The 16,610-nt window shown below is 43.1% G+C and overlaps 2 protein-coding genes across 2 annotated transcripts; both read right to left on the reverse strand.

Annotated features, from left to right (window-relative positions):
* Nucleotides 1-5,082: 5,082 nt before the first annotated feature.
* On the reverse strand, nt 5,083-13,786 carry AP1M1 (adaptor related protein complex 1 subunit mu 1). Its single transcript, XM_054290965.1, has 12 exons — nt 13,706-13,786; nt 13,112-13,268; nt 12,667-12,734; nt 12,088-12,218; nt 11,804-11,951; nt 11,299-11,425; nt 10,105-10,247; nt 9,362-9,433; nt 8,944-9,102; nt 8,213-8,338; nt 7,930-8,005; nt 5,083-7,178 (listed from the first exon to the last, which is right to left on the reverse strand). The coding sequence occupies exons 1-12, from the start codon at nt 13,745-13,747 to the stop codon at nt 7,156-7,158; spliced, it is 1,272 nt and encodes a 423-aa protein (XP_054146940.1). The 5' UTR covers nt 13,748-13,786; the 3' UTR covers nt 5,083-7,155.
* Nucleotides 13,787-14,839: 1,053 nt separating this feature from the next.
* FAM32A (family with sequence similarity 32 member A) lies at nt 14,840-15,697 on the reverse strand. The gene is made up of 4 exons (XM_054291067.1): nt 15,593-15,697; nt 15,333-15,471; nt 15,186-15,239; nt 14,840-15,030 (listed from the first exon to the last, which is right to left on the reverse strand). Exons 1-4 carry the CDS (start codon nt 15,667-15,669, stop codon nt 14,962-14,964), a joined length of 339 nt encoding a protein of 112 aa, XP_054147042.1. The 5' UTR covers nt 15,670-15,697; the 3' UTR covers nt 14,840-14,961.
* Nucleotides 15,698-16,610: the final 913 nt, after the last annotated feature.

A 16,610-nucleotide genomic window follows, 5' to 3' on the forward strand; every position in this document is an offset into this window, starting at 1 on the left:
AGAGGTGGCTGAAACACAGAGGAGAGCTCAGCTCAAGGAGCAACAGGTTCCTATCTCTGATGCAGGGCAGTGCTTGACTGATAAGTGCTTTTCTAAACAAATACAGTGGCAAAGGTGGAATTCTGCGCTAATAATATTTTTTTGTCCATTTAAAACGTGCTCCTTTTCAACTTTATAGGCTGCTTTTTTTGTGTTTGAAGATGAAAAAGCAGATTTGGTTTGTTTATAATGTCAGCATTTCTGAACAATCCTCCTTCATTATCCTTCCCCTCAAGCTTTTCCCTTTAACTTTTATACTGAAATTTCTTCAAGCCCTCCCTGTCTGTGCAGTTTTGTCCCATTTCCTTGGCCAGACAGCAGCAGTGACAGGTAGAGCTTAGAGCACCATTCCAGGAGTTTTAAGAAAATATAAAACCACACCTGAATTTGGGTGCTGTATTACCTCTCCATAACTTGGCTGATTCTAACACACATTTGAGATCTCCTACACCCACCATTCAATAGATATTTGCCACAATTTATGTAAAACCCCCCTAAATCTTGATACTACAGGAAACCCAGTGCCCCTGCTTGCTTCTGAGCTTGGTGGGATAGTTGAATTCTTCCTTCTTTTCTGGGGAGAATCCAGCAGCTCCTCTTTAACTACTTAAAATTAAAAAACCCAGATCAAGATTTGCCCTCTTTCTGATTTGGAGCAGCACCCAGCTCTCATCAGTGCAATCCAGTGTGCCCATGAGGAATCACTGTGTAAAGCCTTCCCTAAATCCAGCAGGTACATCAGTGGCTTGAAGATCCATAAATAACAAATGGATGGTTTTATCCTACGTGCCTGATTTCCCTAGATATTCTTCTCTCCCTCAAAATCTGGGGTGCAACCACCATGCTGCCTCAGGGGGTCTAAGAAATTCTCAGATGAGGTGTAGGACATACCTTGAGAAGGATGGAAAAGGGCTTTTCCTAACTTAATAGAAAAAAAAAATTCCCTTTAATAGAAAAAAAAAAAATTAAAGCATTATCATAATATAATAGATTAAAAATATAAAAATAAAATAAATATATATAAATATAGAAGATATATAATTATGCATAATAATAAATTATTATATGTATAATAATAAATTATATATATAAATGATAATTATGTATAATAATAAATTATATATAAATAATAACATATACATATATTTAAATGTAAAAATAAAAATATTATAATAAATATAAATATAATATAATAAATATAAAGCCCATATATTGAACATTTGGGCTTCAATTCAGTGTGAGGAGTGAGTCCTTTCAGTGGTCTTTTAAACACCCCACTGCTCTTCACCTACACCTGCCCAACTGGAATAGCAGAGGTAAAGCAGTCAGCATTCTTCCCTGCTCCATTGTTAGTCCTGCTGGAAAGAAGCAGAACTCCTTGCAGTGGTTTCCTTTGAGTGGTGCTTATTCACAGCAAGTCACAGTGGGAGTGGGTGGGAGGCAGAGTTCATTCATTTTTGTAGCATAACATAGAGCAGATTGTGTTTGGATTTCAGTGGATATTTGTTGTTTTATGTTTCTTTGCTTTATATTGGAGAAGGGCCTGCAACAAAACTTTGATCCAAGGTACAAATCCACGGCCAAGATTTGAACTAAGCCTACAAAACTTTCTCCAGAACGGGCTGGAGCCCAGCATGCTGACTCTAGGAGCGTCTTGTTCCTCACGTTGCTGATCATTTGATTCAGGCCTGTTTCTGTTTATTTATTTGACCATCAGCCCACAAACAAACTTAGAGGCTCCGTGATCAAGCCCACAGTTTGTTGGGAGCACCTCAGAGTGATTCCACCTACAGCAAAATGAAGTTTCATTGATGCAATGCTGCAGCTGTCAGGGCAGGACTTCAGAGCAGATGGACATGAAGAGATGCAGTGTGGAGGGGAATGAGAATGAAAGGGAAGGAGAAGAGAAGAGAAGAGAAGAGAAGAGAAGAGAAGAGAAGAGAAGAGAAGAGAAGAGAAGAGAAGAGAAGAGAAGAGAAGAGAAGAGAGAAGAGTTATAAGCTGGGCATAAATTCTGGTGTTAAACTCAGAATTATCCAAATCCTCTGGTTTAATGGGTTTGTCAACAATCGCAGAGCAACAGAACAGCTGGAGTGGGAAAAGTGGATTTAGTCTTGCTTGGATGTTGCAGGACTGTGGAAGGTCTCAGTTTCCGATGGCTGCACCAATTCTTGGGAACTGACTAGAACACATCCTGATGAAACAGCACTGCTTCATTTTCAGGAGGACAGATACAGACCTGAGTTCAGCTGTAACTCCTATCTCTAAAACAACCCCTACATCTTTCTCTTTGGGAGCTGGTGTGAAGGAACAGAGCCAGGTGTGGGGCTGCCCAGAGCAGTGATGGCACTGCTGATCCTCACCTTGATCCCCACACAGCTCCCACGCTGCCAAAGCCTGGCAGGTCACAGTCACAATGCAGGAAATGTAAAAGGACCTCAAACCCATCTCGTTCTATCCCCTGCCATGGGCAGGGACACCTTCCACTAGACCAGGTTGCTCCAAGCCCCATCAAACCTGGTCTTGAATATTCCCAGGGATGGGGCAGCCACAGATTCTCTGGACAACCTGTGCCTCACCACCCTCAAAACCAATTTTTTTTCCTAATACCCAATCTAAACCCTCTCTCTGTCAGTGTGATGCCATTCCCCCTTCTGTCACTCCAGGCTCTTGTGAAGTCTCTTTCCATCTTCCTTGTGGGCTCCTGTCAGATACTGGGAGGTCACAGTCAGGTCACCCCAAAGATTTGGAATTGGGATTCTCCCAACCTTTCTTATCCCTCTGATCATCTTTGGAGGTCTCCTCTGGACTTTTTCCAACAGGTCTGTGTCCTCCCTGTGCTGGAGCTCCCAAAGACCCAAAGTTTTCACTAATTCCCTAATGAGGAGTAACTACACAAGAGAACCTCCTGCATCTGCCTGCAGTGAGCTGTAACTGTGCTTTAACAAATGCTGAGTCAAGACAATGTGCTGTAACTACAGGAGAAACAAGTTTTATCTGTGTGTAGGGAGGGCATGACTTAGAAATCACATTGAATGCCACGGAAAGAAAAGTTTTACAATTGTTTGTTTACGTTTTGACTTCTCCTGTAGGGTAAATAGCATAGTTGTATAGTTAATTACCGTGGCAATTAAGATTATTCATACTGTCCCTTAATTTTGCTCTCTCACGCTGTTTTCTGCAAGGCCATCAACCCTCGCCATGCCAGGGCTGCTGAAATTACAAACAGCAGTGGGTGTCAACCACAGAGGGGAAAAAAAAGCACTGAACGTATTGCAACACTGCCTTTGGCACAAGATAAAGACAGAGGTGCCAAGGTTTAGCCTTTTTATTTTCACAGAATAAAGTCAGAAATAAACAGGTGCAATCTCCTAACCAGAGGCAAATCCACTCCTGATAAAGTCTCATGATCTCTCTTTTTGTGTAAGGATGTTTATAGACAAAACCAGCTCAGACTAGAATTGGGAAGCAAATATAAGCAGTCCAAAGAGTATTCCAGCAGAAAAAGCTGCCAGGAGAGAAGGAAGAGCAGGAAAACCTTAAAAACACATAACAGAAGACTCTTCAGCTGGAAGACCAAGGTGGAATGAAACTTTTCTGAGGGATTTTACTCGATTGGGACATAGGTTCTGGCTTAATTTATTGAGACAAAACCAGTTTTCTCTAGAGCTAATCGAGTGTGGGGGTGAAAAGGTCTTCTTATTTTTTAATATTATATCACATGGGAGCTTTCAGACCACGAGCTGAGGTTTAATTTGTGCCCTGGCAATGCCAGCACCACTGTACAACCCCGAGTAGCTGCTCCTGTGGTCCTCCCTTCCCTGGCACCTGCACTTTGCTGGAGTACCAGAATCAGCCACATGAGAGAAAAAAAAAGCAAGAAATAAGAATGTTATAACTATCCAGCTAAATGGCAAAGTTGCTCAACTCCAAAAAAAAAAAAAAAAAAAAAAAAAAAAAAAAAAAAAGAAAAGAAAAGAAAAAATCACACTGCATAAGGCTAAAAAAATAATTTAATTACATGTTTTGGGTGGTTGTTAATGCACTCAGAGTCACTAAAATAGCCGCGGCTGCCGAAATCAAGGCTCGTTGGGTACAGAGCGTTCTCACTCACGGCTCTTACTGGTTTGTACTGGGAGCAGCGGGCTCGGAATGCCACCTGCTGGCAGGGACAGTGGCACAGAGAGTGATGGCATTCAGCTCGTTCAGCTACACACACACACCAGCACAGGAAATTTAACTGCAGGACAGGGAGCGCCGCTGACGCACCTGGAGAGACAATTATCTAATCAAGGGTAATTAAATGGTGCAAAGTGACAAAGTGACAGGTCTGTGTCTGGGGAGGGACAGGGAAGGTTTCTGCTGCGAGCATCTCCAACACAGCTATGAAACCACAGCAGGCTGAAAACACAGATTAGGCACCTCAAACATGCAAATTGTCTTTTAAAAGTCTTTTGTATTAGGCACTTACCTATAACATGGTGGCAAACCGAGATATTTACATTTCACCACATTTAGCAGAGAACGAAGTTCAGTGAGATAAAGATTTAGCAGTCTAAGAACAAAACTTGTGGGGAAATCATTCCTCAAAGGATCACAGGGTAGTTTGTGTTGGAAGAGATATTACAGCACATCTCATTCTAAATGGGACCTTCCACTGTCCCAGGCTGCTCCAGAAACTTCCAGGGAAGTTTCTCCTCAGTGTCCCACCCAAACCTGCCCTCATTGTGATCAGGTGCTGGAATAACATCCCTTGGTTTTGTCTTTGTGCCTGTGCACCCACATTGTAACAAGTGGATGAAAAGGAGGAGGGGAGTTTTGATTTCTGAGAACCAATTTTATGGCGCATGGGTGGATTTTGCTGAGAATAGAAAAGTGAATTTATTTTTTTTTTTGAATCAGGAATATCAGTACTTCCTGCTTTTATAAAGTTCTGCTTCACTTATCCAGGCCTCACATTAACAGAGCTGAGCATACTCTGAGATCAGAGGCTTCTACCTGGTGTAGATCAAACTGAAAAAGAATTAGGCAAAATACAACTGATTCAAAGAGGACTTTCTGCCTTTATTACCTTCTGGACAAGCATGGCTGATGCCCCATCATCAAAACAGTCAAACTGCAACAAAACAGGAGAAAACATGGTTCTGGTCCACAAGATCTAAACTCCAAGAGGAAAACAAAGATGGAGAGTCACATTTTACAGGCATAATTAGAGCAAACACTTGGAAAAAATAAAGTCAGCAGAAAGTGATTTGTCAACCAGTTACAGTTTTAATATAAAAAGTTTTAGTCCAGTCATAAGCTTAATTATTCAAATGAAAATGAGTAGTGGAACTGAAATCTTGAACAAGATGATTCTGTTTCAACATTAAGCTTTTTTGGGTGACAAACAGAGTCAGAACACACCTGTGCACACCCAGGGTTGCCAAAACCTGGGGGTGTGGTTGTTGCCAAATACCACCAGACATGAGATTTCCTGAGGCAAATCTTCTGTGATGTCACAGCAGCTGCAGCCTGGGGGGAGTTGAGCTGGTTTTTGGCTGATTTACACACAGGTGTAGCTATGTACAGTCTACAAGGATTCAGTGAGGACAGTGACTGAAATACCTTCTCACTCTTTGTGGACACTCCTGGACTCTCCCACCAGTGGAGAATTTTGCACATAGTGTATTGTCACATCACATCTGCAGACATAGATATTTAGATTTTGATGGTGTAAGTTTAGCACCTCTCAGGAGTACTAAATTCAAGCTAAAACAGCCTAAAAGTTGTGTAAAGCAAATACTGATAACCGTCACAATTTTCCTGAAAATAAAAACCTCACCAAAACCCCAAAATAACTATGTACACCCATGCCAATTGTAGCTTCTGAGAAAAAAAAATGAAATGGCATGTAAAAAAAAAATAATACCTTGAAGAATAACATTGCAAACTGTTATTCATTCTGCCAGGAAGATACAGTAATAGCTGTTTACAAACGGAAAAGACTGAGAAAGAAAACATCTCTCCTTAGGGCAAATGAAGTTAAACAATTCTAGCAAACTATAGCAAAAAAAGGGGAAGTATTTGCCCTAAATTAACACAAAAGGCAAGCTGGAAGAAAGATGGCAACTGGATTTTTGTCGGCCTCTTCTTATACAGTAACTTCCAGGAAGAGCTTGGAGTATATTACTATGAATTGGAAAAATAATCATAAACACCCAATTTTCCTACCAAATCACATTACCTCTAGAAGGGTTTTGGTCTTTTAATACCTAATCTAAGGCTTTGTGCCTACATCTGACAATTGGGAACTCGTTTGATGAACAGGAATTTGAAAAAGCAAATACTGGTCAGTTGGCAGAGGGTTTGCAGGGTGTCACAAGGTTGGAATTCTTTCACCTGCATTTTGCTGACTGGAGGCAGCAATCCTGCTCCTACAGGCATTTACTCCTGTTCTCAGTTAACTTAGTCTTTAACAAACCCCTATTTTTGTTTCCAAACCTTTCACTTGAAGCTGTTCTCTCAGATTAATTCCTTTGAAACCATGGAAAAAAAGCTAACGGTGTTTTTTGACTTCAGATAATTTCAACTCATGTTCTGCCATTTTTTTTTTAAGTTAACAGAGCAATGAATGAGTTAAGGCACCCAAATGCCCAGAAAAAAAAAAATAAAATAAATACCTTGGGCTAAATACAATGAAGTGTTCAGCAGTCATTTAATTGCACAATCATCTCCCTAATTTGTAGCATAATGCTGCCAATGTCTTTAGGGATTCTAAAATACAAATATTAGAAACTCTGCAACTGTGACTGACAAGGCATCAACAAGACATTCCCAAGGTTCATTCTGGATTCCTGGCTCCTCAATGTAACTGCTACTCCTAATGTAATTAGCATTTAGCAGCAAGATCAGCATGTTCTAAGGATGAAATAAATATTCACACAATCAATACTAATGGTTCAAAAGCTCAAACACATTATTGAAATCAATAAATTTCCAATCTTTCTTCTGTCAATCCAAGATTGCAGAAACGAGACCCTTGGCAACAACATTCACAGCTCTCAGGACCACAGAAGTTTCTGCACATGAATTCTAGGCCTGAAGGTTTCTTGTCTGTGGTGCCTTTGAGGTGTTTTACTGTGTTCGGAGCTGGTAGTCTGTAAAGGGGAAAAAAACCAACAAAAATCCAATTTTAGTAATTTGTCTCATTCAAAGGAGTAAAGCAGAGCAGCAAGGTGGGATAAAGTGATAAAATATCTTCTTGTTTAATGTATATTAATAAAAGAAGATGTAAATATCAATAAAACACTAAAACCCTTCAAGTGAAAGAGGGAAGGGTTAGATGGGATATGAGGAATAAATTCTTCCTCATATCTGCAATTCTGCCTCATAGCTGGGGCTGCCCCTGGATCCCTGGAAATGTCCAAGGCCAGGCTGGGCAGGGCTGGGAGCACCTGGGACAGTGGAAGGTGACCCTGACATGGCAGGGCTGGAACAAGATGAGCTTTAAGGTCCCTTCCCACCCAAACCAGTCTGGGATTCAACAATTCTATAAAATAAAAACCCCAACAAAACCAAACCCCACCGTTTTTGCTTGCTAAAAATCAAGTATTTTGTACTAGACAGTGTCTTATACATTTTAAAGCTGGCAGAATGAGATGTGTGAGCACACTGCCAATGATGTGTTTGTTTTTAAATTTCCCAAATTCCAGCTCAATTAGAAAATACTTGAACAGCATTACCACTCTACCCCAGTGGGTCTTTTATTAACACACCAAAAAGGGGATTAGAAAAGAAACAGTGTGGTTGAATTTACTGTGTATCTAAACTAGATAGGTCTGTACTCAAAAATAGGAGTTTCATTTAGTAGGTGTATTTTGGAGAAACAAAATATTCCCCTCCTCTCACCTCCATTCTGGGTGATGTACCTCACCCAGGGCAGAGCCTGGTAGCCACTCTTCTCAATTATCTTTAAGTAACGAACCTGCAAAAAAAGATCTGTGAGATATAAAGTCTCCCATGCTGACAAAGCAGCATTTAGCTAAAAAGAAAAGCAAAAAACCCCAACCATTTTATGGGTAAAAATCTGTCTTGTGGATAAAACTGAACAGGAATCATCAAGATGAGAAACACCTTGTAAGTGAGAGCCCAGCATGTGAATTTATCAGCATTTTTGTTTTCAAACACTGACCTGGATTCCTGAAGTGGTGAAATAGGGAATCTCAAACTTTACACTAATGGGAGGTTTTCCTTCCTTGTCTTCAGCTTCAACACTTGGAAGTCCAAAGTGAGCTCTCATCAGGTATTCTTTTCCACCCTATCCAAAGGAGACAATTGTTTATTTTCTTGAAACAAAAAAAAAATAATACAAACTTGCCATGACAGAAGTAGTTTTCTTAATGTCAAACTGCTGAACTCCACTATTCATTCCAGCTCTTCAAAGTGACATGTATTTTTATTTTTAAAATCTTTTTGAAAAAAAAAAAAGCAGATCCAGCCTGAGGCATAATTCATTTTCTTCCAGCCTTATACTCAAAAATTCAGATTAAATAGCGACACACAGCTGCACTATCACACCATTAGCAGTGGACAGAGCTCATGCTCATGGAACCACCCAAGAAGTAGAGCCTGACAAAACTCAAACAGCTGCTGCTAAAGCCAGGCCAAGGATTACACCACCCAGAGACATCACTCAAAAATCTGCTCTCTGCCCGAATTCTGAAAAAATATCCAAGTGAAACAAATATAAACAACATCTATTAGCAAATTCCAATCTTTCATCCATGGAAAAAGAGGAAGAGTCCACTGCTACTTGTCTGATACCAACAGGATTTGCTTTAGGCAGAGTTTAAATGTGAATGGAATATTAGTGTTAAGTAATTATTACACTCTTTGGTGTTAAGAGTAAAAAATAACACTTACTGGGAAAGATTTAATGGACCAGACAATTTCACTGTTCTCTGGAACCCATTTGACACTTCCAACAGTGGTTTTAAACTTTGGCGAGTCTGCATCATTTGGAACTGGGATGTGAATCTCCACATTGTTGGCAGTTGATCTACGCTTAAATTGACTTTTTGCCTGAAACAATAAAGCAGAAAAGCAGAGTTTAAGTATTTCCATGATGCTGGTGAGCTCAGAGAGCTGTGAGACACACAGCTCCCCTCCACCCCAACCTGTATGCTGAGAACCAGAACTGGAACTGAGATCATAACTGACAAATGAAGTCTTCAAAGGTGTCTAAGTCCCACAGAAATGCTGGATACTTGTACAAAAATGTAAAAGCTTTGAAAACAAAGAAAAGAAGACTAAAATTAGCCATGATTATTTAATGTCTGACCTTGATCATGTACTCGATGCGGCTGTGGGAATGTTTCTCAATCACAGATTCAATCCAGATCAGGGGCTTTACCTGGTGGTGGAAAAACACAGCACAGCTCTGAGTTTTACTGTGACAGAGGCACTAAAATGTTGCTTTCCCTTAAAGCTACACTCAGTATGTGAGCCACACAGAAAATGCAGCCTGGGGTATTCAAAATGACAGAATTGTGGTTTTTAAAGAAATAATTATACACATGAGCAAGCACTGATATATCAATGAGCAAATGTACAAGAATTATAGGCTTAAAAATGTATGTCTCAGATTAATCCCTAATAACAAACACTTGCATCAGAAAATATTTTATAGTTTTACACACTGGGGACTGAACTATTTCTTTGCTGCAGACCTTCTCTAGATTGAATTTTTTTGACTTTTCTTTATCACCATGGCTGGCATACTCCAATAAAACTAAGTGCCATAAATACTGTTGTTAACAAGCACAATTAATTGTTACACTGACATTAGGTAGTTAGATTAAAAACATAGTATTTCCAAAACAGTTTCAACAGCTGTTGAAACAGAGATTTATTGCTAAGTGAAATCTAAACTTCCTTCTTTCTCCAGAAGGAGTGAGCACCAAGTTTTGCTATTAACAGTTGACTCAAAAACCCATGGTTTAGGAGAAAAAAAGAAAAGAAGGGAAAGCTGTTGTGGCTACAATCTAAACCATTCTCATTTTAAAAAGGCAGATCCAGACTCACGTGGGTGTTGAGGCGATAGGACATGAGCTCAAACTCTCCATCGGGTGGGATGAAGGAGATTGTCCGGTCGTTCTCAAAGCGAGAGAGACGAACGCACTGGTGGAACTTCACATCTTCCAGTTCTACTGATTTACTCTTCCCACCTAGCAGAAAACATCAGGTCACACAAACCATGGCTCAAATCTCAGCAGAGCACAGCTGCTGCCTGCTGACATTCCTTCCTTCTAGCCAATTTCTAGGATCAGGGCAGTGCTGGGCACTGCTGAGGTTCCTCAAACCCTGTGATCAGTTCTGGACCCCTCACAACAAGGACAGGATTGAGGCTGGAGTGTGTCCAGAAAAGGAAACAGAGCTGGGGAGCAGCTGAGGGAGCTGGGGAGATATTACAGCGACTTGAGGAGGTCTTCTGGGGTGAGAGAAGGATGAGAATTTTGTTTGATGATCAGAAGGCTGGATTTACTGATATATGATATATAATACATTATAACTATACTAAAAAGAATAAGGAGAGAAGTTGCAGAGCTGCTAAGCTAAGAATAGAATAGAAAAGGATCTATAACAAAGTTCTGTGTCTAGGGAATCTTTTTCTGAGCTTGCTCTTGTGATTGGCCCTTAATTGTACACATGGAACATGAACTAATCACAGGTGCATCTTATTGCATTCCACAGCAGCTGATAGCAATTGTTTACATTCTTCTTCTGGGGCCTTTGCTTGCCAGAAGATGCACAAATCTTAAAGAAAAAATTTCTGTGAAAAAATGTCTGCGACAGGGAGACTCAGCCTGGAACAAAGCAGGTTCAAGGGGAGCCTTCTCACTCTCCACAACTCCCTGACAGGAGGATGGAGCCAGGTGGGGTCAGGCTCTGCTCCCAGGCAACTCAGGACAGCACAACAGGAAATGGCCTCAAGCTGTGCCACTGGAGGTTTAGGCTGTATTTTTGGAAAATTCCTTCACTGAAAGGATGGCAATGCATTGGCACAGGCTGCCCAGGGCACTGGTGGGGTCACCAGCCCTGGAAGTGTTCAAATCCCTGTGGATGTGGCACCTGGGGACATGGCTTAGTGCTGAACACAGTGGTGCTGCTCAGCAGTTGGACCTTGTGATTTTAGAGGGCTTTTCCAACCTCCAAGATTCTGTGATCCCAAACCTTAAGACTCCAGATAGCACCTGTGATGATTCTGATAACACTCACGGCCTGTGTTATCAAAGAGAACTTTGTCATTCAGCCCAAGGCGCAGCTCTGGCATTCCTGACAGGAAAACTCTCATTTTAATGGATCCAACTATCTCACTCCGCAGCACGTTCCCGTTGGCACTGACCTGAACAAAGATGAAGAGGAAGGTAAGACATCTCTGATGGGGGACCTTGTGACATCCAGAAACCTCCCACCCCATCCCCATGCCCTGGGATTTCTTGGATGTGTTTCTTATGAGGAATTAATGCAGTACAGTGAATTAAATCAGGGATGTGAAGCAGCACAGAAGGAGGATCAAAGGACACATCAAAAATCAACAATACACACAATTAAAGCATTATTTGTACTGGATTTCCTTGGGGGAACTTAATGGTTCCATTGCTTTGAGTGCCACAGCACACTATCCACAGTCAGACTTTCTATTGCAGGTTTTTGTACAAAATGTCCTTTTTAACACTTCCTACTACAATTCTCACACAAAATTAAACTACAAGGGACCCACCAAAAGGTTAACTGACTCTATGACATCCAGGAACACCTCATTTTTCCTGTATTTTATCCCTTCTGATCTCCATGAAACAGCATTTGTAACAGTGGCAGGTGGGCGTGGGGCTCCAGTTTCAAGTTTGTGGCCTTCCTGAGTGATGTACCTTCACAATCCCAAAAAATTGGCATGGAAAAAGAAAAGAAAATTAATATTTTTGATCATTAGAACACATTGAAACATTTGTTTGCCTATGAAAAAAGGGTCAAAACACTCCTTTGTTACTGTTGAGTGATACTTACTCTTGTAAAATTTTACTATCAGTGGTTTGGGGATAACCAAAATCCATAAGCTCATCTAACAACTCATAAATAATAACAAAATTATCCCTAATGCTCTCTTCTTCCAACTCCTTGAAGTATTCAGAAAAAACCTGAAATGCAACAAGAGGAGGGAGAAGAAGGACATTAAATGAGGCAGCACAGCACATACAGAAGGAATTCCTGCATCTAAAATAATAATCTTGTAAAGTTCCAACCCCCACCCCATACTTTCCAAACAGAAGAAACTATTATGAAAAGTATTTATTCTGGAGAAAATATTTTTCTCAACAGGTACAGATGAACCAAATACAGGATTTGTGTTTGGATCATGCACCAATTCACAATCTCCTCCAGGTGCTCAGCTCTTGTGCAACTATTACAGCACCTGCCCCATCCTCTGCCTACACAGCTACAAAATATCTGTGCCCTTATCAGATAGTTCTACAAAACAATCAAATATAAAATAAAAATGCTATTATTGAAGTTCTTAAAAAATGTGAAAGCTCTATGCATTTCTATTTAGACAGAACACAAAGGTTACTTTTGAAATATACTCACCTGAACTACTTTATATAAAAATGAAAACACCAGTGATACACAAGCATTTTTCTTGGAAGTTGCAACAACTGATGAAGGATGTTCAGGAATGTGCATTTTAAAAAAAATTACTAAGTGTACTTTAAAAAGCTTAATTTTAGGCAAATAGAGTTGCCTAGAGGAATTATGCATTAACTACTTAACAGCAGATATGATCTAAGGAGATATGAAGATAAACATTTAGGAAGTCATTAATTAGAGTAAAATTAAAACACTTTCTGGACCTTTTGCTGCTGGTGCATTTTACACTATGTAAAGCACAAAAAGCCCTTATTTAATATAACCAACTTTACTGAATATAGGCTTTTTATACCACTTCACCCATTCTCCAACTTGCATTTTGACATTAAAAAACCCAAATCAGCAGCCTCTGGCATGGTCAGCACATGTGCAGCACAAAGGATACGATACAGGTTGTTGTGTTTAATCCACATGAAACGAACTCCCCCATGTGCTAGGATAGGAGAAAGCGTCCCCTCTTCTTCCTTTTCCATAAGGATTGGCATAAAATGTTCCACCTCTGACATGTCCACATCTCCACGGTAATTCCGACAGATCAGAACCTATAAGGAAAGCAACCAAATCCTTCTTTTTTCTCTTCCATAAGGACGTTATCATGCAAGACACACAAATGTGTGAAAGGCCGCTGTAAAATCATCCAGCTTCCCTCGAGCCTCTCTGCATTTACACAATGCTGAAATACTCTGCCGATTAGAACGCATACCAACATTTAAGTGCAAAGTCATGTTTTCCAGACTTATCCTTCCCCTATTCCTGCTCGCACTCTCGCAACGATTTTAGGATAGGAAAAACAATTCCTCTGAGGCAAAGCAGCTACAACAGCGGCAGAGATGAATTACCGGGGATGCCGCCTCACCTCGCCCTACCGGCGAGGGGCTACAGGCCACACTGCCCTGTGCCCGCCCAGGGGAAGCAGAACCCCCGCAGTCCCCGCAGCCCTCCCCGGGCAGCGGAACCCCCGCTCGGCTCCGGGCCTCACCTTCCCCTTCAGGTCCAGCACATAGACGGCGCTGGCCGACATCGCCCCGGCCGGGCCGCGTCCCGCCCGCCTTCCGCTTCCCCTTCCGCGGGAAGTGACGGCACGGCCGCGCCCGGGCTGCGCGCAGCGATCCGCGCTGTGGAGCGGAAGGGCACCATGAGGGAACGGCTTCGTAAAGTAGTCCCGGCGTGCTTTCCCCCGGGAATGTCCCGGTAGCGCTGGCACGGCCCCGGGGCTGTCCCGGCCCGCCCAGGCTGAGGTGGGCTCCGGACACACCCTGAGAGCCAGGGCTCGGAACCTCATTCGGATTTAAGCGGCGCCTTACGAGTTCGATCATTATACATATCATCCCTCAGAGGGGTAAGACTCAAACTCCACACTCCCCGTTTCATGCGTATATCAGCACCAAAAAAAGGGATGAAAGCAGCGTTTTAATAAATTAAATAGAATTTACAAGTTGCAGCAGACCCCTCTGAGAGAGCTCAAGATGGAAGTGATACCGTTGATACTCAAGATAGAAATGATACAGTTGATACTCAAGATGGAAATCATACTGTTTTCCACAAAAATCAGATTCAGCACCCGGTGCGCAGCAAGCCAGTAATTATACACTCGAGAGACACGCTGATTATTTATTTCAGAGTTGCACAAGCCTGGATGCTCGGTGGGATCCCAGAAATCCAGCACATCAGCTATGAAAACTTGGATATCACTCAGAGCTTGTTGGCTGCTCTCTATTCCATGGATTAAACCTCCCTTCTTGCTGGTTAGGCTTGAAAGTATACAAAGATCAAATATCAAGGAATATAATTTCGTAAAACAATTTTACATAGTTCACAGTTTCTCTGACAGAACTTGATAGATAGTAATTACACAATTCACATAACTTAATACAGAAACTTAAATAATGTGAGCCTGTCGGACTCTTCACCTCAAAGAGGGAGAACCGTTAGAACAAAAGAAATAAAGGAATGTTTTCCATCTGGCTCACAGCAATTAGTTTTGGCCTTAATCTCACTATAAATACTAAGAAAAACCAGCCCTCTCCATCGATGTAAACCAGAGCTCCTTAGCCCAGAGGAGACACTGCTGCATGTTGGGTTTTAAAAAACAAGTCTATAAAATAAGACAGTATAGAGTCATAAAAGCTCAGAAGATGTATTAGACAATATGGAGAAAAGACAGGTTTACATGGCAACCCTGCTTGATACAAACAAAACACAACTCCAGCTCCAGAGCCGTGAAAAGCAGCCCGGTCATTTAGTCCAGCTGACTTTGGGAATGTCGTAATGCTCAGTCAGAGTATCCAAGTGCCTGTTGAAATCCTGCGGGAGGAAAAGAGACAGAAAACGGGTGCTGACATTACCAAGCTGAACCACAACCTCCCCTGCGTCCCGGCTTGCGTTTGACAAGGCGGAACAGCTCCTTCAGCCCAACAATAAACACGCTGGCCTGAGGAACTCGGGATGGTTTTGCTCACCTCCACTCGCTGCTTGTGGGTTTTCGATGCTTTCTTCAGGATCCGCTCCATTTGCTGTAGGAGACACAGAAGGGCCGGTTACTCCAGGCACTCGCAACCCCCTCAGCGGCCTCACCCCGGGGCTCACGGGGGTTTTTAAAGCCTTACCCGCTTCTCCTGCATCTTCTCGTAGGCCACCTGCGCCGGGGTCCGCTTGTCCAGCCCGCGCTTCTTCTCCTCCTCCTGCTTCTTGCTGCTCACGATCTGCTCCAGGATCTGGGCCTTGTCTTTCGCCTTCTTCTTCTTCCTGCGGGGAGCGCCCGGTCAGCGCTCAGCCCCGCGGCTGTGTGTCCCCTCCTCATCCCCCGTTCTCCCGATCCCTCCTCACCGCCCCCCGTTCTCCCCCGGTTCCCTCCGTCGCCCCTCACCGTTTGCCGGCCCCCAGGGCCCCGCCGCTGCCCTTCAGCCGCAGCGGGCCGCGCTGCACCGCCTCGTAATCCGCCATGGCGGAACGGCCGCGCCCGCGCCCCCTGCCGGCACCGCCGCAACGGCGCGGCCGGAGCCGGGAGCCGCGCTCGAGCCCCGCCCGGCCGCTCCGTGAGGGGAACCGGGGCTGCCGTGAGGGGCACCGGGGCTGCCGTGAGCTGCCTTGCACCTCCGTGATGGGGACCGGCCCCTCCGTGAGGGGAACTGGGGCTGCCGTGAGCCGCCTTGCACCTCCGTGAGGGAAACCGGCCCCTCCGTCCCTCCGTGAGGGGGACCGGGGCTGGCATGAGCCGCTTTGCACCTCCATGAGGGGAACAGAGACAGCCATAAGCCGCCTTGCACCTCCGTGAAGCGGATCGGCCCCTCCATGAGGGGAACCGGGAACGAGCCCCGCCCGGCCCCTCCGTGAGGGGATCCGGCAGTGAGCCCAGTCCGAAGTTATCTTCGTGAGGGGAACCGAAGCAGGACTTGCAAAATGTGGATGTTTTTAACAGTGTGTATTAAAGGAAAATAGTGGCACAGGTTGCCTAGGACAGTGGTGAAGTCACCATCCCTGGAAGTGTTCAGAAAACTTGTGGATGTGGCACTTGGGGACACGGTATAGTGGTGACCTTGGCAGTGCTGCATTAATGATCTAAAAGGGCTTTTCCAACCTTTATAATTCTGACCCTATAAAACGTGAGAAGGAAAGGAGAGGCTAACAAATTTCCATCATTTGGTGTTAAATTTTAAAGAAGGAAAACACTAACACTTTTCAGTTAATTCCCCATATCTGAAGGCATGAAAAAGCAGGGTCCGCTGGGTGTACCTGCAGCTAAAGGGCACTAATGAGCAGCTATTACTTATTTGGCTAAATCCTGTAACCCGAGTCTTCGTGGTGCACACAGGAGACGGGTGAATGCTGCTGGATAAGAGCCTCAAGCAGCCAGACTAAAGATTTGATGAAATGCTCCTATTATG

This window comes from Melozone crissalis, unplaced genomic scaffold (assembly GCF_028551555.1).
Source record: "Melozone crissalis strain CALT ecotype California unplaced genomic scaffold, PUWL_Pcris_2 ptg000088l_1, whole genome shotgun sequence".
In the NCBI taxonomy this organism is placed as follows: Eukaryota; Metazoa; Chordata; class Aves; order Passeriformes; family Passerellidae; genus Melozone; species Melozone crissalis.

What these genes read in the sequence shown, in the direction of transcription:
- AP1M1 (XM_054290965.1), bottom strand. Translation starts at nt 13,747, where the DNA reads ATGTCGGCCAGCGCCGTCTATGTGCTGGACCTGAAGGGGAAG. An exon ending in GATAGTAAAATTTTACAAGA is followed by an intron (nt 11,952 to 12,087) that starts GTAAGTATCACT and finishes GGGATTGTGAAG; the next exon opens with GTACATCACTCAGGAAGGCC. An exon ending in TAGAGTCAGTTAACCTTTTG is followed by an intron (nt 11,426 to 11,803) that starts GTGGGTCCCTTG and finishes ATCTTTGTTCAG; the next exon opens with GTCAGTGCCAACGGGAACGT.
- FAM32A (XM_054291067.1), bottom strand. Translation starts at nt 15,669, where the DNA reads ATGGCGGATTACGAGGCGGTGCAGCGCGGCCCGCTGCGGCTGAAGGGC. An exon ending in GCCCTGGGGGCCGGCAAACG is followed by an intron (nt 15,472 to 15,592) that starts GTGAGGGGCGAC and finishes CGCTCCCCGCAG; the next exon opens with GAAGAAGAAGAAGGCGAAAG. An exon ending in AGAAGATGCAGGAGAAGCGG is followed by an intron (nt 15,240 to 15,332) that starts GTAAGGCTTTAA and finishes TGTCTCCTACAG; the next exon opens with CAAATGGAGCGGATCCTGAA.